Here is a 21562-nt window from a genome sequence, read left to right on the forward strand (position 1 = left end):
ACATTGCAAAAAATAAATTTAATAAGTCATAGACCAAGGGATACGTTTGTCCAACAAACACTGCTCACCTCAAGCTACAAAACAACAGACCGTTCAATATTTTGTCAGACCACCTCTTTTCCTAATACATGTTTCAATGCGGCGAGGCATAGTGTCTATCAAGGTAGTTAGAAAATCATAGTCATACTGTCCCAATATCTCACCACCTCTGCTTTCATTTCACATATACTTTTGAGATTTTTTGTTTGTTATTGTACGTCATGATTTCCCAAATATTTTCAATTGGGTCAGGTCCGGACTTTAGCTGGGCCATTCCAGGAGTGTAACATTTTGCTCGTTAAACCATTCCCGAGAATGCTTCGATCTATGTTTTGGATCATTGTCTTCCTGGAATACCCATCCGTCACCATACAAAACTTATGCTGTTGGAAAGAGATGTTGGCAAGAGATCAGTGTTCACTGCACTGATCATGTTACCTACAAAAACACATAATGGTGTGGCACCCAACACAGACACTCAACCGCACACATGAATTTGAACACTGGAGAATTGGTTTTTTCTGAACCTTTGGTCCACATATTTAGGCAATTTGGATAAAGACACGCTGATCGCAGAACATGACCTTTCCAAGATTAAAAACAATTCTATGCTCCAAACACTGGTTCAAGCGTCATTCTTGATGTTCAAGGTGATGGAATTCCTCGTGATTTCTGCCAAACCATTGCATGCAAATGCGTTTTTATTGTCTATGTAGAAAAACATGAACCGTTCATATATTAATATTTTTTATGTCTCATGTCTTCCGTGCTCATACGTCTGTTTTCTGTCACCAACAGTAATGTCTTTGTCCTACCCGCTCCCTTTTTGTGCTAAATTCCATCTCCCCTCACAATAGTGAGTGAGTGAGTTCGGTTGAACGCCTTTTAACATTATTCCAGTTATATCACGGCGTGTCAGCTTAATGTGGGAGGAAAGCCCGCAGTGATGCAGGTCTCGGACGTTTACCACTACGGTGAAACCCACGAGCGCGGGTATGGTGCTGACAAACCTAGAAACATAATCGGCGCGAACCCAGGATTCTAACCCACAATGGTAGGTTATCAGCGTACAGCGAATCACGGCGCCTTAGACGACTGGGCGGAGATATCTTACGGTTTTGTCTTTTTTATACACGTGCAAAACTCGGGGCTTCGGTAACAAGGAAATGAGACGGGAAAGAAGGGCGTTCGTGGCAGATGCTTTGTTGCGCTTGTCTGAAAGGTTCAGATAGTCGTGGTGAGTAATTTTCTTGCAATACGTAGAATTATCTCAGTAATCGCTGTCACTGGGTATTTTAGGGGTCAGTGTGCCGTTGGATATTTGAAGTTAACATGTCTCGTTTTCATTTCCAACCTTTAACCTCTGATTGAAACACTAGAATTTGAAGGTAATGCTGTCACTGTCAGTTCATTGATCACCTTTCAATACATGGGAAACGAATATGCTATATGACATGCTTACATTTTAGTGCTCCGGATTTTAATATGATGGACGCGCGTCTTATTCAACCTGCATAAATTTCTGCGATTACATCTTGTATCCTTCAGGTCCCAAAAGCGGAGCCTGATCCGTCAACTGCTGCTGTGTTTGGGAGTGAACCAGTACAGAATGCGGTCCAATTGTCGTGGCTGATATTAGTTTTAACTGATTGCATTGTATGGCTCAATATAAATCTGGTCAAACCCGTGCATTTTTCACAAAAGTCAATTTGTCTTCTATTTGCGAGGTTTTCCTTAAATATAGTACGATTTTCCTTGTTTTAGCAAATACTTCCTGAACAGTGGCATTGACCCACTATAGGTCTATAACACGGCTTCATGTGTCAATAATGTGAGATCGATAAACCAGTGATATGGACTACACGATTCAAAATTCAGTCTTCAAACTGGTTACACGAGGCAAGTTAGTGTGGTGTGATTGACCAATCTGATTCGCGCATTCTAGTTATTTTAGAATTTGATCGAATATATTACACGTGTTACACTTGATGTTGTAGTGAGTGAGTGAGTGAGTGACTGAGTTGGGTTTAACGCTTGGCGTGTCAGTTAAATGTGGGAGGAAAGCCCGAAGTGATACATGATACCATAGGTTTCTGGCGTTCCCAAGGGACGCAAATCTGCACAGCGAATTTAATTCACTTTCCTGGCTTTTTTGTCGCAAGAAAAAAATTATGACTTGGTTATCTCCCTTTGTATGCTCCAGTCGCTTCAAAACCTTACTGTCTGCATACATAGCCGGGTCTGTTGTATGAATTACATTTCAAAGTTCCTGTGTGCATGAGGGTGGTTTAGCATCTTTCACGAATCAACACGATAAATGTTTATGATGATTGTCCATGATGTACAAAGAAAAAATCCGATGTACATATGCACTAACATGTTCGTTAATCTTGTCCGTCTGGGATTAACTAGTATCACTGGCATAATATATTTATTATTGTGATGGGTATCACACACGTGTCTTCGTGAGCAATATTGTAACGATATAAAGTTCAACATATGTCGGAATGTAATGTAAGACATTTCTTGGTTTTACTTTATAGAACGTTCGCCAAAACGCACCCTGTGTTTTGAGATCTGGTCGCGTGAACGCACCATCGTGTAAGTTGTGATAGCAAGGGAAAGGTGAGACTTTCGCAAACGATTAGAGGCCAGTTATTTAGCTTTGCACTGTCGTAGGAGATAGATGACCCGTTTCAAATAGTCAACTATTTATTTGCGTTATAGTATAGGCTCTTTGGTTCTCATAATCCATCCTCTTTTTTCAATCTTCTTCTTTCTTAACCTTTAGCATAATTATACATAAGTTAATCACTTTCAGTTCCTTGGGAATAGTCCCAAGTTTTTCCCATAATAAATTGGTTTAGTTTTTGAAGTTCCCCTTAGACCAACTCTGCAAATACTTAGATCCACTGCGAAACATTACACTCACAAACGTATGAGAGTTATTGTTGATCATTAGCCCATAATAAACTTCAGTATAGTCGAACTTCCCAATGACAGCCTGTAGAACAGCGCGCCACTTTTGTTGAGGAGCCAGGAACAACTCGCTCAATGTCTGTGGTTTGATGGGATGTCCCTAATGCGACGTCTAATAGCATCGCTAAGATGTTCAATGGGACTAATGTCTGGACACTTGGTGGACCAGGGGAGGACTTTGACGTTGCCGAATTTGAGAAAGTCAGGTGACACATGTACACATGTGAACGAGCATTGTGATACATTGTTATACAACCACTGTCTGTAACACATCACATTAGCGACTACCTAGAGTGAGTGAGTGAGTTTGATTTGACGCCGCTTTTAGCAATATTCCAGCAATATCACGGCGGGGGCCACCAGAAATGGGCTTCACATATTGTACCCATGTCGGGAATCGAGCCCGGGTCTTCGGCGTGACGAGCGAACGCTTTAACCACTAGGCTACCTATCTCACCCATATTGACACATCGCGGAGGGGATAGTGTGTGTGTGTGTGTGTGTGTGTGTGTGTGTGTGTGTGTGTGTATTGGGGGCAGTCGTCTAAGGCGCAACACATGCCTGAAACCTATGATTGTGGGTTCGAATCCCGGTTCGCCCCGATTACATGTATGTCTGAAGGTTTGTCAGCACCAAACCCGTTCACCAAAGAAGTAAGCTTCTGAGACCTGCATCGCTTCGTGTTTTCCTTCTATATTAAGCTGACAAGCCGTGATATAACTGGAATATCGTTCAAAGGGGCGTTCACCAAACTCATGCCAGTAAGGTTGGCTTCTTGTACGACGATACGTTTCTGTACCATTATTAAATTCCATCAGTCGAAGTACTTCTCCGAATCGTTTCTTGCTCATATTGTGTCTAACCTTTAATCTTTGCAAACAAATGGACCCTGAAAGCAACTGAAATTGCTGTCTTGTTCGATCAATGAGTAGGCCAGTGATTGTACATTTAGAAAACTTATCTTTAATTGATTCACGAAACTTGCTAATTGATCCTTATATGTAATCATAACGGTGCACTTCTATTCACGTCTGTGAAGCATCTTGTAAATACTGACCATTGTGACTGCCCCGTTATGACACCACACACGCCCGTGCCAGTTACAGGTAAGGTGCTCATATCCCCGTCAACATTTGCAGTCCGACCCACTGCCAATTAGTAGTACAAGTGCACAAATAAATACTCCTGCTGAAACGCACTACGAAAGTTTGTAATCTCGTTAAAATACACCTGGGTACTATCACACGCCGGTAGACATGCAGTCAGCAAATAACGGTTCTAGCTACAAAGGTATATATACAGAGGCGAAAAAATCCTGAAGAGTTTTATACAAACTTGGAATATGAGAATATTCCAAGATTGTACAGGAAAAATCGCAACGTTTTTGTTATCCCAAGATTTCACGTTACACCTACCCATTGAAAAAGTTAATTTTTGCTGCCGTCCATTCTGAAGTTTACGCTTAAATATGTAGCCATATAGTCATCATTCAGTGGATTTGAAGGTGAAAATCTGCGAAACATATACTGAAGTCAATAGTTTGTGTTTGGAATTGCCTTCTGACTATGGTTACATTGTAGAGGTAATTTATGAAGTGGTCCAGTGGTGTAAATCGCCCCAATTCGCTGTGCAGAGTTGCTTCCCTCAGCCGTGTTTGGATCCGCAGATTATAGGTTCGAATTCTACATTCGCCCTGATTATGATCCTCGTAACAGCTTTATCCGCACCATTCCCGTGAGCATGGGTGCTGTCAAGGTAATAAACGTTCACCCCTCTGATGAAGCCCACGAGTACGGAAATAAATCATGGCGAACTAGGATTCGAACCCAAGATCAAACATAGGTCCCTGACACACATAAGGGATGCACAGCGAATTGCGGCGTCTTAGATGACTGGGCCAGCAGTGCCTCAGGTAGTCCCAAAGTATGTTAGTATAAATGTAAATAAAATTTAATCATATATTCCTTTTGTGTGTTGCAACAGGAGAAGGTGAAACTCATCCGCCGAGAGGACACAGCAACTCTCTTAAAGCGACGTAGAATGAGCGCCTGGAGCCCAGCCGTTACTATGAAGAACCACCTTCAGCCCACGTGACAAACCGCCACCTTGTACAGAAAGGGAGATAACCCTGGCTACAGTGACTACATTGAGACCAACATTGATGACATTGTTTAAGAGTCAAAATGATTATGATTATGATTATGCATTTGACAACTGACAACAGCAAACTGTGATCCCTGATTATGCATTCCAGTAGGAACACAACCCTGCACCTTTCTTGTTCTCTTCACCAAATGTCTCACGCAGGCTTTTGGTGTACATGATGTATTTGATACTCCACATGGTGATGACACAACACGACCAAATATGGCGATGATGAGAAAACAGATACCTTGGAGTTTCTTCGAATCTTATCTGAATTCTTATTTCATTCATGATGTTAACGAGTGAAGAAGCACATATTGTCTGTTTGAAGTAAGGTTTTCAAAGTAACATGATACACGTTTTGATGTTGTTTCTGAAACACGTTCTTAACCCGAGAGGGACCAGCTCTTAAGAAACATGACTTTTTGTGGACCATGTTGTATAATCTGCCTCACCTTCAGAACCAGAAAATATGCTGATAACCAAGCATATGCTTTATAAGTGTGTATACTCTTCAGATACCAATGCCTCGAGCTTATATCAGGTGTATAATATATGTTCCAGGTTTACCATTGTTCTGGCAACATAATGTGTATTATATATGTTACTCTGTGTTATGTTAACCTATGGCTGTTATGTTGACTTTGGCTTGGTACACAGCTTTAGGTGTTGTTGTAAATATGTACGTTTGTCATGAATTTAACCTCTTAAAGATATGAAATCACATCCCTTTGGGATATAAACCATGCACATAATGCTGCACAGATGAACGATTCATGCGTTTCAAAGTTGAACTTGAGTGTGAATAAATGCATGCACGTGTTTTGTAGTGTTTTTTAAGGTGTATGCACGTGAACCATGGTAAGGCATGGGTAGAACAATACCCAACGCCTGCAGAAAGAACCGATCACTAAGGATCTTGAAATGACACTGGGTGACCTGGTCTGTACGTGTCGTCCTGCACGACACTGCTGAAGAGAAGATAAGGTTGTTTCCGCTTTTCCGCAGGTAACTCTCACGACTGAAGCCAGGTTGGGGCTTGGAACGGTCATTATTACACGTGCAGATTTTGACACTATGTTCTTGTTGAAGAGATCGGACGCACAACACGATGCAACGACAAACTGATACAGACTATATTCATCAGAACTACACATAGAATGATAAAGTCACACACGCGCGCACGCACACGCACAACCACCCACCCACACATTGTAGTCAGGATTTACACAGGTGATGCAGAATAGGTCCCAAAGAGAGAGAGAGAGAGAGAGAGAGAGAGAGAGAGAGAGAGAGATTGTTTAGTGCACTCTCACCCTATACATATAAAAATAAACATAATAATACAATAACATAACATGCACAGATCGCCCAAGGGTTATGTGAGACTCAATCAACTTATGCATCTTAATAAAATAACATAAAATTTAACATATTACATACATGTATGGACAAACATTTGATTTAAGTATAACAACATTACACACATACCTACAATGTACATACGCACATGAATGCACAATACACGCGCATTCCAATACATATACTTATATACCAATCATGCATAAAGATGTAATTTATATTCACACACACAAATACGTGAACATAGACATACATACACACACCTAACAAACAGACAGACCACCGCTATATATAATTCCGTATGTTCACTTTGTAGTTACTCTTCGTGTTCTAACATAATCAAGTGAAAGTAATCGAACTTTTCCGAAAACGCGTTGTTGAATAAGACAAATTGGTAATGACAAGTAAACCGCATAGCATTCATAACATTATTCAACCTATAGTCAGCCCCCGGGAAAGATCAACTTCCCTTTTAATGCTGAACGTGACGTGCATGACACCATCTTTGGTTTTCTATGCTTTACCCAGTCGAAATATTATCGAGAAAGAGGACGCCGACGTCAAATCAGGCGTCAATATACGTTATTGATTGTCTGAGCATTCGGGGTGGTGGGGTAGCCTTATGGTTAAAGCGTTCGTTCGTCACACATTGACACGGGTACATATGTGAAGCCCATTTCTGGTGTCCCCGCCGTGATATTGCTGGCAAAATGCTAAAAGCGGCGTAAAACCATTCTCACTCACTGGGCATCATATGCCTCTGTTCATGTTTACGGATGCTTTTTCATCATTATTTGTCCACGAAGTGCAACGAGTAATACGACCAGGGCTCAGGAATGTACACCAACCCTGGGTACTTCTGTCTGAGGACAGGATCGCTCCACAGATACGCCACCCACAGCACTATCAGCACAAAGGTCACGTTGAACGTATGGATGAGGAACAAGCCGTTGACGTCGAGTCTCTCTCCCCGCCTTGCTTTGATGGCACAGCTCACCAGCATACACCCCAGTGTTAAAACGTAAACACTGAAGATTTGTCCCTCTGTTACCAAATACCTGAAATAAGATATCCACAGTTAACTGTCCACTTGTTTGGGACGACAAAATGAGTGAGTGAGTGAGTTGGGTTTAACGCCGATTTTAACAGTATTCCAGTTATATCGCGGCGTGTCAGCTGAATGTGGGAGGAAAGACCGAATTGATGTAGGTCTCGAACGTTTACTACTTCGGTGACGAGCACGGGTATGGTGTTAACAAACCTTGAAACATAATCGGGGCGCACCGGGATTCGAATCCACAATTAAAGGTTTATTGCATGCCTAAGGGACGCAACTCTGCACAGCGACTCGGACATCCGTGCCCCCGGGACTACAAAGAATAAACTTAGAAATCTCGTAAAAGCAACTCTATCAAATCGATACAGTGAACACCCGTGAATAGGTCTTCAGCAACCCATGTTATCCGTCAAAGGCGACTATGCTTGTCGTAAGAGGCGACTAACGGGATCGAGTGGTCACACTCGACCATTTGGTTGATGCATGTCATCGTATCCCAATTGCGTAGATTGATGCTCATGGTATCAATCACTGGATTGTCTGGTCCAGACTCGATTTGTTACAGGCCGCTGTCATATGTGTGGAAACATTGCTGCCTGCGGCAACAAACAACAAACAAACAAACAAATGATACAGCGAAACCTCGTTGATCAGGACGGTGCCGGTCGAGTATTTCAAAGCTGTGATTTGCTTCCTTGGTTTCACATAACGACTTCACTATATTCGTCCGTATGTATTCATGTTTGATGGAGGAACGTTTGCATACAAACCTTGATAATACTAACGGGGGTCCAGAATTTATGAGGTTCAGCTATATTTGTATGAATATTTAGCACGTCGATTAGTATTCTAACTACTGCATCGATCAATCTGTACCAGTCGATAAAGCAAGCTTATCCATTGAGATACTAACTTGAGAGATTGTACGAAACGGACCGTCTCAGTGGTCTAGTGGTAGAGCGTCCGCCCGGTGAGCGAAAGGTCCGGGGTTCGATCCCCGGCCGCGTCATACCAAAAGACGTTAAACGATGGTACTTGTTACCCTGTCTGGCGCTCGGCTCTAAGGGGCTAAAACATGGATTGGTCGGCTCGGAGTCAGTATGCTGTGTCTGAGTGGGGTATTCATGTTAAACTGCGACATGGTATCTCAGTGTGCTAGCACTATAAATCGGCATCAGTCCGGACTAGTACAAGCAGCCACACATACACGTGCATGCACGTCGCTACATAAGTGCAATAATCGTGGGCGCGACGTTAAATCTCATTTCACAACCTGTGTGAAACGGACGTGTCAACAAAAGTCGCATTCATATAGATATAAATCGATATTGAGCATATTGCACCGAATATATTATACGAGGTTAGAGACAATTTTTAAAGAGGTATAACTAACGGCATATGCCCGTGTAATGAACAAATTAATTTGGTATCATGTTTTATTTACTTCTAGTTGGTGTATTAGCTTACATATTGATAGGTAGTTGAAGTATGTTTCAAAATTGAAGAACATAATTGGAAATTGGAAATATTCTCATACTCGACTGCGTATGAAATCATATCACAATGCATTATTAAAATATCTCACATCATTTAACACGGATAATTAGGATGAAAACATGTGACAGCTTGCATCTTGTTTAATAGTTTCAGTTTTATGTATTCGAGGTCAACTACAGTTCAACCTGGGGGAAACATATGTTTCACAACACGCATAACTGCTCTCATTAATATACCTGCGTGCTGCATTTAAAACTGTACAGTATTCCGATCCAGTTACACGAATGTTTTTAATGGTTCATTCTGTTAAACAGACTGGCAGGATGAGAAAGTAATGTGACTGTTAAACTCACAGTCAGCTGTGGGTATGTATTCCCCGTGGAACCGGGGTAATAATATTGTACTGCTTTGAGCATGCTCCTGTGTGGTGTTGAAATATAGCGCAAAATAAATTACATTATTATTTTATACAGATTAAAATAAAAAATGCAGCAAAGAGAGTTTGTGTGATCCTGGCACAGTCAGGCTGATTAGGTTCATCATCAACTCAGGGCCCTTGCCCCCTCTACACGCAGCCCAGACAGTGAATGGGACTTCCCAGGAAGCGCTGCCTCGTCGAAGCCACCAAGAACCTTTCGGAGAATGTGGAGGCTGCCCAACACTGCAGCCTTATGCCTTACCCAGATTGTCAGAAGGGCTGTATTCCTGGTAGCAAACCCGGGTACTCTCCCAATGTCAGTCAGCAGATTGGGATGTACAAAACCTAAGGCACCGAGAACAATGGGGAGTCGGACAACTTGGTACTTGGGGTGCAAGCGTGACATTTCGAAAGCGAGGTCCGCATGTTTGCCATGTTTTTCCTCAATCTTGCCAATCACATTAGTGTCAAAAGGGACAGATGATTTAATGATATAAATGATCATTGGGTTTATCAAAAAGGACAAGATCAGGTTTGTTGGCCTGGCTAGGTCTAAGGCTGTATGCGGGCCAATTCCAGAGAATTTTGTATTCATCATTTTCAATGACACCTCGAAACGTATTCTGGGTCGTGCCATGGACACCTCTGTGTCAAAACCACAAGTCGGCAAGTTTTGCTTAGTAATAGTACAGGTGTCGACAAGTACAACTTACCAGTTGTGTTCGAGAAGGCAATTGTTGCATACTGATAGTACAGGTGTCGACAAGTATTACTTACCAGTAGTACACAGCACTAACGAGCATCAGGAGCCACCATGACAAACCCAATTTTCGACCAGTGGGTTCGGTTTTCCGGAAGCAGCCAAGAAAGTAGAGGAATAAGGTGATGAAAAACGGAATATACCTGAAATGAAATCATTTGTTAACGTGTGAACGTAATGAAATCACTCATAATACAATTAAACAGAACAGTGTGATAATATTAAGAATGCCCAGAGTTAACATAAAGAAAACATAATGTCTGCCATAGCGTCTAATGCAATCAAGTAGAATACAATAATTGTATAGTATGTAATATTGTACAAGATGTACAAGGATAATGTTATCTTTTTGTGTAAACAATGAAATCATATTGTTTAAGCAGGGTTGAAACGTGTACAAACATGTGGTGTTGGTGTAGCACACTTTACTTGTATAAAGATGTGATATAGTGTTCTTACCACATCAAATGCCCTATTTCTTCATCGTATGTGTAGAGAAGTTCAAACAAACTAACCTGAATAAATGAAATATAAATCGCATAAATATATATAAGCGTTTGCAGTATGAATCATATTAACGTTCATTATAGAGTTATAACGCCACAGTCAACAGGTGGTTGTCGCTTTACGCAGCTATCGGCAATACTCCAGCTATACCACGACGAGCACTGGCCAGACAAACAATCATTCAGATCCGACACTGCATCCACACAATCCACATACGTCGTCCCTTATGGCAATAATTGGATTCTTAGTAACCATTCTGACCCGGAATCCCATAGGGTTTTAGCGGACGAAAAAATGGTTTTCCACCAGGTTAGCCTAATACTAAAACGTTTTCCGATATTGGAAGAGTGAATATTAACATATTTTTGTAAAGAAATAGACCAGTTTCGGAATTATGAAAAGTCAGTTTTTACACAAGTGATCCATATATCTGAATATGTTTAAAATGATTGTTTATCACAGTGACATGAAGATAACAACATAATAGTTAAGAGAATGCATTGTTTGCTGCCTTGTTTGTGAGCTATGCTAAACATATATGATAGCCTTTCTTACAAGTTTCTGTGGTTTCAGCTGCTGCATGATGGGGTTGTCTCTGACCGATAGGTGCAACTCATACCCCACGTGTGGAAGTCTGTGGTTGACGGAGTCTCCGACCAGATGAATGCTGGCCCCCATCACTAAGGTGATAACGGAGAGGTATGATACGCTCGGGGAGAGCTTCTGAGGGCTACGTTCCTGGAGCTGGGGGTGAATAAGCATGTTTATTACCCACGAGGGCAAACATATCGGGGTTCATAAATACCATATGTGCCCTTGGGTCATATCACGTCACGACACAACAGTGTATTGTTTCCGTCAACCGGGTGACATTGTTGACGTCATTCGAATCTTATTCTGACGTGAGGTCGGAATGACGTCACACTAGAAACGACGATTGTTGACGTAATTCGACAAATTGTGTTTCCGCTGCTGTTGCTGTCCTGTTGCAACCACTAAAATTCTTCTCTGTTTGGAGTAAAAAGTAGAACATTATATTCGTGCTGATGTCATACTATGTTTACGACACTCGTGCCTTATACCGGAATTACACCTGTAACACAGTCACCTAATTACATATAGATGGAGTCAAGGACGATTTGTTCTGGTAACAATGCAGCACTATGACGCCATATTGTCTCAAGTGCAGTCAGAATGGCATGTGATATAGGAGCTGTGATCAGGGTCACCCACTGGATATTTTAATTGAAAAGATGTGGAAATGTTTGAAATAATGTTATCAACATTGATAATAGAGAGTGGGTATGGTTTTAAGCCATTTTATCAGCATTCCACCAATATCACGGCGGGGGACACACATAATGGGCTTAATATATTAAGATTGTACCCATGTGCGGAATCAAACCCGGGCCTTCGGCTTCACGACCGAACGCGTTTACTATGCCCGCTGTCCCTCGTCATAAGAATAGCACTTCTATCACATACAATAACTTTGGACTAGAAACATGAACAAGTACAGCCGTATGTCTAAAATGAGTGACAAAGGACGACATCTCGAACTTCAAAAGTACAGCTAACTAAGAGAACAGTGACCAAAGGTGAATTATGCTTCAACTATCTTTTCCTACATCTCAAAATAAATGCAGTTCAGGTCATAGAGCTGTTCATATTCAAATATTTGATACCCTTCCTGAATACCTGTAGAATGGGTCTTTGTTTGAATTTTGGCGCCACCCTTCAAAGTTGTTATTGTCATAGTAATAAATGAATATAGTCCATTCATATTAACACATCTGAAAAAATAATTCTGAATCGCATTTGTTTTGTTTTGCACATTTCGTAAATTATGTAGACCTAACTGACATATTTTAAGGTCATTGTCCTTTCAGAATGAGATCATCTCGATCATGCAACCATTATAGGAAGCATTAACCATTTCCGAAACAGTAGCTATTTATTTTCATCACAATATTAATGATTCGGATATGTTGTTTCTTGTACCAAGACACATTAGGGTTCTGTTCCAGGAGTCATTATCATCGCATTCTCATATCTATTAGCAGAAAGAGTGATGATTCACATTTCAAACAGAGACCAATATCATAAATTGGATCCATCAGATGACAAACATAATAAAGATTTCTAATATAGGTGAGTCTAGGTGTGCAAGGTAAATGTTCCCATCAAGAAATAGTATATGTCTTTCTATATCGAATAAGAGCCCGAAATGTACCTGAGACTTTTTATTGAATATCATCTATCGCTGAGATTCTACACGTCTACTGAAATTAAGTCTGTAAGCTTAATGTGTCCGCCAAACTGAGATAACTCGTCAAAATAACATTGCTGATGGTAACTGAAGGTAGACGTTGCTTATTTAAACGTGAAAATGATCGGAATTTATAGAAAATTAGAATCATTAACTTTTCGGAAGCACTTTCGGGTCATGTGTTTCATATGAAGGCTTCTGTGAATGTGTAAATAACTGTAGTGTATAGTAATTTTGGTATAACCTCTTTGAGTGAGTAAGAGAGTAGGGTTCAACGCCGCTTTGAACAGTATTCCAGTTGCATCACGGCGTGTCAGCCTAATGTGGGAGGAAACCCCGAAGTGATGCAGGTCTCCGACGTTTACCACTTTAGTGAAACCCACAAGCACGGGTTAATCCACTTTGGACAGTGCATTTTAATGTCATATGTGAACAGAAAGCCAATGGTGATATAATTAAGAGATCATCGGTAAGATACTGGCGATCATGGGCAAATATTGTGCAGGATTAGCACTCACATTTTCAGAACCAAAGGAATGTTCTTAAAGTACATGGTGTTCATCCTCATTGCAGATTCAGAACATGTGAAACATGCGACCCAATATGGGTCCGATACCGAGAAACAGTCAGTAATTGTAAAAAGAAGGATAAATATCTATGTAAAATACTAAAATGTACCTTCAGTAAGCAGAATGGCGTGATGACGTTGTAAGCCATATGGAAATAGTCACCGATGCTGGGCCTATTCAGGGGAGACCACTCTAACGGAACATACCACTGGAAAGCAACAATAGCCATACTTTCATGAGGTGTTAAATCATTGTTCCTAACATCAGTTTAACAAACATTGTTGTGCTGCCCATACGTTAACTTCTGCTGGGTCTATTTCCCGAATGACAACTGTCATTACATGTAAGCTCTCGACAAAGCAGAGCAGTTGATGATCTGAAACACAATCTCATTAATATAATATATCTTTTACTTTGATAGATGCATCTGTGCGTGAAGACACGAGCACACCTCTGTAAGAGGTCGAGTCAGGTGAACTTTCTGATCATAGTCGAGGCTTCTAAACTTTCGGGACGAGTGAGAGGCATTTACACCCGCATATCTTATTTCTGTATCTCGAAAGCGAGCTTTAACGACATATTCCGAATGTTCATAATGAGCGGGTGGGTGAGTTGGGTTTAACGCCGCTTTTAACAGTATTCCAGTTATATCAAGGCGTGTCAGCTTAATGTGGGAGGAAAGCCCGAAGTGATACAGGTCTTAGACGTTTACCCCTTCGGTGAAACCCACGAGCACGGGTATGGTGCTGACAAACCTAGAAACATAATCGGGGCGAACCGGGATTCGAACCCATAATCACAGGTTTCTGGCGTGCCAAAGGGACGTAACTCGGCACAGCGAATCGCGACACCTTAGACGACTGGTCCACCCGTGCCCACTGCCGCGCCATTATCGTGTTGTACATTTTATACACAGCCTTGTAACTCCGTGTGTCATCTACTCACAAAAAGGGAGTGTCATCGAGGGCATATTTGTGTCCTGCGTCGGGTTTCTCCTGTTCAAATCGAAATTTCCGAAAAGATATAAAGAAATGACAGAAGAGCTCAAGAGCCCACGTATCTTTTATTAAACTAGGCGGTCAAAGGTCGCTCAGGTGTCACCTGACGCGACCTTCTGTAAAAGTATCCTCAGATCCTCACATCGCATTTGAGTCAAATATCTCCTTTTCATGAGATTAATCTAAAACATATACTGAAAGTATCATTAACCAGCTCACTATAAAGAAATATTAATGTGAAAGCCAGAAAATAATCGGTCTCGATTATCTGCTGAAACAGATTTCATTCTGCGTAAATGGCAAAATAATGGTAAAATGTATGAATGGATCACTGAAAATCAGTGATGACACCAGATGCTCGCAAAAACGGTAAGCATGTCCTGCTCTACCCGCAACACCCGTCACTCACACAATTTATATAAACAAGTAAATGGGGTATTTTTGCCCAAGGCCCCAATTCCATCTAAAGAAATGGGTCACTTAAAATACAATCATGTAACCATGGAAGTTATTTTTACACCTTAATACTATATGAAAGTCTTATATAGATTCCCTGAAAATGAAAGCTGTTTGAAGCCTCTAAATCACAAGTACACATTTAAAGGGCCTTCCTGAAAATAAATTTCATTTCTGTTTTAATTAAATGGGACATTGACATATGATACGGAAAACGTCAAATACCACATAAAGCTTGTTATTGTTTTCATACAGTAATATAATAAGCTTTTTGTTTTATTTTGATTGAGGTTAAGGGGGAGTCTTCTACTATCGCCAACGTCCACTTTTGCCTACAGTGTTATATATTAATCTCAAGCTTAGTGATCTTAGCTGTTATTTATCAGTGTAGCTGACACCCCGTCAGAAATGTCATTCAACCTTTCCTCTCTTTGGAATAACGCCTTCACTCTTGTAAGACTTGTTTATATATATAAACAATTCATTTGATTTGATATACTTTTCTTCTAAGGTAGATATTATTATGATTGTAATATACAACAAATGGATCAGAATTATATCAATACAAATGTATTACCTTTAATATAACTTTTAAATAAATATGAATATACATGTAACTACTTCATGTATAAATTATATGAATAAAGTATTTTAAAAAGTCCATCTGGCCATCTTAGGGCTTAAGTGATGGTAACTCCCATACTTAAACACTGGCTTACGATAGTCGTAGCGTTAGGATCGCTTTGTGGAACGGCGCCCTGGTAACATAATTTTATCATTTGCATGTATAGTAATTATACACAGGAACATTTGTTTGTACATATGCACCTATTTCATACAACCATCGCTTGCCGTAAAAGGCGACTAGGCTTGTCGTAAGAGGCGACTAACAGGATCGGGTGGTCAGGCTCGCTGACTTGGTTGATGCATGTCATCGTATCCCAATTACGTGGATCTATGCTCATGATATCAATCGCTGGATTGCCTGGTCCTGACTCGAATATTAACAGACCACCGTCATACAGCTGTAATATTGCCGAGTGTGGCGTTAGTAAACAAACAAACAAACAAAACATATAGTTATGACATGACACACTTCACTTCTTCATAAGCGGATGTAGGCGAACGTTGACTGCACCGTTAGGGGCTGACCGGTTCATCACTTGTATATATTATTTAAGGTAATGTTGCAAGTAAAGTGAGCGCTTTGTCTCTTTAAAATAAAATGGTACAGAATACTTTATCAAAATCTATCTCAATATTTAAAAACATAGCATATCGCTTCTTTGCATTGGAAAAAAATCTGCTCAACTTATATTCTGTCCATGTAATTGCTGTGTTAAGTTAGCACTGTTCCTGGTATATGAAGTCGGTCTGTAAATAATCGAGTCTGGACCACACAACCCCCCCCCCCCCCCCCCCCCCCCTCCCCTCCCCACACACACACACACACATCCCCGATTGGTTTAGTGTGACATACAATCAACCAAGTCACCCAGCTGGACACGACAAACAAAGGCTGCTGGGGAGCTCTGTTCTTACCCAGAGTCCCCACTGGTCTAATATGTTTGTTCCACACACAGAGGTAAACAGTAGTTGGCGTCTGTTTCAAACAGTTTAACGATTAATTTTCCTGCCAAATATCCATTGGTATGATCACCACTCACGCCAGCAATCGGTCTCCCGAAGTCAAAGATCCAGTTTACGAGTGCCAGTGTCAGCCATATGTCAAGATGGAAGGTTTCACTGGGCGCCTGTCTCCGCCGGTGTCTGAAACCACATACATATCGAGTTGACAAGTTCTGTACATTCAATATGTCTAGAACACAAAGGAGTTATCATCACTGCATTGTTGTTGTTTACCTACATCACTGGGTTCCGAGGATGTGGTTCTCTGGGATACAAACTGCAACTAAGTGATGCTGTATGACGTACAATATTCTTCTTATCTCAGACGCTTATTGAAAAAAATTGTGGGAGTTCGAATTATTTTAGTTTTCGCGTGAAAATAATAGCGACAAAACCAATTCAATTGTCATTAGAAATATCGGCTAACAGCAAAGCCCATTGTACGGCATCGTTCTTCGCAAAATATAAAGACTGGCGTAATGAAATCTCATTTGTTGAATTCGAAGCCCGTCAAGCTGAACTATTCACAGCGTATGAATACTTTTCTTGTTAAATTAGAAAGAAAACTCCCCGTGGCATTTGGCATATCGACACGCAAATCGTTTTTATGTTGGAATGAGTTTGTATTAGAAACGTAATCATTTCAGATTTGTTTGATAACACCAACGCATCAAGTGTTAAATGTAGCGCGGTTAAATCGACAGGTAACCTAGCTCTACATGAAAACACAGTATGTTTATCTCCTTTCTACCATGACGAAACAAAACGCGAACTCTTTGATGTTAGCAAATATATTGAGTGATGTATAACCTGTCGAGAAATTATAAATCTCTTAACAGATTACGTGCATGGATAGCATAAACAAATATAAGTACATAAATATGTATTACTAATCCCTTATCGACTGCTTATGGTCTCCATCGAGCAACCAGGTATTATATGTGCTGTTCATTATAATCGATATCCAAATAACCGAAAATAAGTTTAGAAAAAAGCAGTATTAAAAACGTGATTTCAATTTGATTTGATTTGATTTAGTCATATTTTATTGGAAAAAGGATAGGACGAAAGTTAATCACCTTCTTGGTCTCTGCTTACAAACAATTATTAATATGGTTCCAAGGTAATAATACATTTCATGTTATTAAGATATGGTATACAAATAACGTGTATGTACAAGAAATGTAAAGTGTGCATTGCCTTTTAAGGTCGATATAAACCTTTTAATGTTCTCTATGAATTCATGATGAAATGTTTACAATTATAATTGTTCCGACATATTTCTGTCTCTTGAGAATAGTTTTCAAAATCGACTGCCTCCCTCTCACTGTAATATTTCGAATCAATTCTACTCTAATTTGTCTGTGTACTGAACATTGTGAAAACACAACTAAACAGCTACATGCGTATCGGTATGATCTCCGCGTGGGCGTCAATCGCAGATCAGTGTAACTATCTTAATTTACACTTAAGTGGGTGAGTTGGGTTTAACGCCGATTTTAACAATATTCCAGTTTTATCGCGGCGTGTCAGCTTAATGTGGGAGGAAAGCCCGACGTGACGCAGGTCTTAGACGTTTACCACTTCGGTGAAACCCACGAGCACGGGTATGGTGCTGGCAAACCTAGAAACATAATCGGGGCGAACCGGGATTCGAACCCACAATCATAGGTTTCTGGCGTGCCCAAGGGATACAACTCTGCACAGCGAATCGCGGCGCCTTAGACGACTGGGCCACCCGTGCCCCCTACACTTGAGAGAATACGTAATACTCAAAATGACCCATGTGTATTTTGTTATTTATTAATACTATTTTATTACTTAACCCGGGACAATGCCTACTGCTATTTGTGACATTACCGCAGCAGCTGTAAGTTATCTTGCCTTTCAAGGACAGCTAGACTACACTTAGTCTCTGATAATATACAATTTTGATAGAAACAAACAACTCCACTTCCTGAACCTGTGGAGAATGTAGACTTCACTTGGGGCTATATCGTTGCAGTAAGGGCTGGGCGAAATGGTAGGTCATATGGTTCAGGGACTGTGAGACAGACAGCTTAAAACGTTTGTTGACCTAGAAGTAGAACACTCTACCCCACATTAACCATCAGGGTGGACGGATAACATGACACACCAGCTACTTCGCCTAATAAACCTGCCAGTGCTAGGATATTAAATGTACTGTTAAGTATAACTACCTTACGGCTTGTTTGTCAATCGAATCCCTTTTATCTTCGTTTGATGTTGCAGTGGTTCTATTTCTAGCGGTACTCTTTTTCGTCATGGCTGCTGTATTGATTTGTCGCGTGTGCCGCCCCGAGCCACGCGAGGGAGCAGATACGCTACACCTTCACATAGCTATCAGTAAGATTAAATGGTAGTTCATTCGGTCAGGTGACACATGTTCAGCGTATACCTGTAACAATACACTGAACCAACCTTTGCTTATCGAGGGAAATGTTTGTTGACTTACACTTCGAAACAGTTTCTTATCCCGACATAAATTGTACGTTATGAATGTTGGTGATACAGTTGAGTGAATTTGAAAATTTGTGTTTCGGCTTTCGTGTTCCAAATGCATATCTCAAATACGTATGTGGGCCAATAGTCATGCACAGATGCAAAGTGACAATGGGAGTATGAGTACATCTATTAACCTATCGCACACACTGCCCACTTATACACGGATATCTTTCCTCAACATATCGTAGAGTGAGTGAGTTGTATGCTGCTTGGCACAGTACTTCAGCTTAATGTGGGAATATAGCAGGTCTTAGACCTAAGAATGTAGGTCCGAAGCTACCTATGTTTGTCGCACGAGGCGACTGAATTCGAAAGGATCGTGTGGTCAGACTCCGTGATCCTCGTTGAGGCCATGTCATCGTTCCCACATAAGTGGATCAATGCTTATGATGTCAATCACTGGATTGTCTCTCGCAGACTTAATTATGTTCAGACCGCAGTAATATAGCTGAAATAAAGCTGAGTGTCGTTAAACAACACACACTCTCACGCACTCAACCCCCCCCCCCCCCCCCACACACACACACACGCACACACACATAAACCGACACCCACACACACCCAGAGTGTCTAGACACACAAAGCTAGTATCATTTTTGTATTATATGGATGTATCGTTGTATTCAGTTACATGTATATCTCGAAATGTCCGTCTTTGAAATCATATGAATCAGATATACGAAAGGTGTTATTGAGGTTTATATATGATTTAAACTTATCAATAATAATATGTATTTACTTTGTTTATTGCAATTGGGTTTTAAAATCATTAATATTATTAATTATTTTTCGACCAACCGCGAAGTTATTCTCAGTATTGAAGCATAAAAAACGGTACAATCCTCTGATTGGGCTTTGATTTACCCACACCTGGCGGTGTTGTACATTTTTCACAGTTCGTTGTTTAACGCCGCACGAAGCAACATTCTATGCTATATGGGCTATCAGGACCACACAAGCCAGTCATCTGTATCGCGTGAACAAAGTCCCACTCCGTTTGGTTACGATGACACGAATGACTACCGGTACAGGTTGCTGTGGACCTTTGTATTCTAAACTCGAATCCCCTTAGATAATAGTAGCTGTGGGGCTAGGTGAGGTGAGGTGAAATGGGGTTTAACGTCGCGTCCAAGATTATTGCATATATATAGCGACGTGCATGTACGTGTGTGTGTTTGTGTGGCTGCTTGTACTAGTCCGGACTGATGCCGATTTATAGTACTAGCTCACTGAGATACCATGCCGCAGTTAAACATGAATACCCCACTCAGACACAGTATACTGACTCCGAGCCGACCAGTTCTTGTTTTAGCCCCTTAATGCCGAGCGCCAGATAGGGTAACAACAATTACTATCTTTTAACGTCTTTTGGTATGACGCGGTCGGGGATCGAACCCCGGACCTTCCGCTCTCCGTGCGGACGCTCTACCATTAGACCACGGAGGCGGTGGGGTTAGGTGAACTGGGGTTGACACTGCGACGTACATGCACTCCGGACTTAGATGCCGATCTTATAGTGCCAGCCCACTGAGATGCCATACTGCAGTTTAACATGGATATCGTATAGGATACAGTATAGTGATATGGTCGACCAGTCCTTGTTTGACGTTTGAACTAAGCAACACTGAGATGAAACATATTGGTTGGTATTTACTTATATGAATAATATTGGCAGAGTAAATCAACATTACATATAATAAATTTAATAAAGTATTCTACATCGCTTTAAACATTCAAACACATTAAGCTAACTGCACCTAACACTAGTTATAATAATTCAATTTGAACACGTACATGTAGAGAAGGGATTCATTCTGGATTATATTTTATTGAATTTTATTTTGAAACAGCAATCAAGGATTATGGATCGTGTCATCATTCATATGATGGATGTGTTACAGTGTTAAGTAATGTGTTTTGAAGACCCGTGAAACTCCGGGGTAGAATTGGTCTTCAGCAACCCATGCTTGGCGCAAAAGGTGACTATGCTTGTCGCAAGAGGCGACTAACGTGATCGGGTGGTCAGCCTCGCTGACTTGTTTTGATGCATTTCATTGTATTCCAATTGCGTGGATGGATGCTCATGATGTCAATCACTAGATTGACTGGTTCAGACTCGATTATTTACAGACCGCCGTCATATAGCTGGAATATTGCCGAGTGCGGAGGTAAACAACAACCAAAGACAAAGTGTTCTGAAATATATTCATGATCATATGCATATTATATTTAACAGTAGCATAATTCATGCAACGCCATAACAAGAACTTCCCCATAGAGCGAGGACCTATCAACATCTTGAACGTGACATTATTAGAACCAAAGTATATTTGTTTATAAGATTACTTCCT

General features: G+C 40.8%; 2 protein-coding genes across 4 annotated transcripts in view; one reads left to right on the forward strand and one right to left on the reverse strand.

Annotated features, from left to right (window-relative positions):
* LOC124131533 (cys-loop ligand-gated ion channel-like) overlaps positions 1-5985 on the forward strand; it is a 47762-nt gene extending 41777 nt beyond the window's left edge. For 2 of the 3 annotated variants that reach the window (XM_046494836.2, XM_046494837.2), the window contains exon 10: positions 5002-5985. In XM_046494836.2, coding sequence (XP_046350792.1) covers positions 5002-5112 — 111 coding nt within the window. In that variant the 3' untranslated portion in view covers positions 5113-5985. Of the gene's footprint in view, positions 1-2582; positions 2665-5001 lie in introns of all 3 variants that reach the window. The other variant, XM_046494838.2, reaches the window with a different exon arrangement.
* Positions 5986-6375: 390 nt separating this feature from the next.
* LOC124131532 (ceroid-lipofuscinosis neuronal protein 6 homolog) lies at positions 6376-19197 on the reverse strand. The gene is made up of 7 exons (XM_046494834.2): positions 18887-19197; positions 16724-16826; positions 13712-13810; positions 11320-11508; positions 10717-10772; positions 10275-10400; positions 6376-7583 (listed from the first exon to the last, which is right to left on the reverse strand). The coding sequence occupies exons 1-7, from the start codon at positions 18970-18972 to the stop codon at positions 7316-7318; spliced, it is 927 nt and encodes a 308-aa protein (XP_046350790.2). The 5' UTR covers positions 18973-19197; the 3' UTR covers positions 6376-7315.
* Between the last annotated feature and the right edge of the window lie 2365 nt (positions 19198-21562).

The sequence above is a fragment of the Haliotis rufescens genome, unplaced genomic scaffold (genome assembly GCF_023055435.1).
Source record: "Haliotis rufescens isolate VD_foot unplaced genomic scaffold, xgHalRufe1.0.p SCAF_1, whole genome shotgun sequence".
In the NCBI taxonomy this organism is placed as follows: Eukaryota; Metazoa; Mollusca; class Gastropoda; order Lepetellida; family Haliotidae; genus Haliotis; species Haliotis rufescens.

Bases quoted from the DNA above. Each gene is read 5' to 3' on its own strand.
- LOC124131532 (XM_046494834.2), bottom strand. From the start codon at position 18,972: ATGACGAAAAAGAGTACCGCTAGAAATAGAACCACTGCAACATCAAAC. The intron at 13,811-16,723 runs GTGAGTGGTGAT...GTTGCTTTCCAG, and splicing joins TCGGGAGACCGATTGCTGGC to TGGTATGTTCCGTTAGAGTG. The intron at 10,773-11,319 runs GTAAGAAAGGCT...TCATTTATTCAG, and splicing joins AGCTGAAACCACAGAAACTT to GTTAGTTTGTTTGAACTTCT.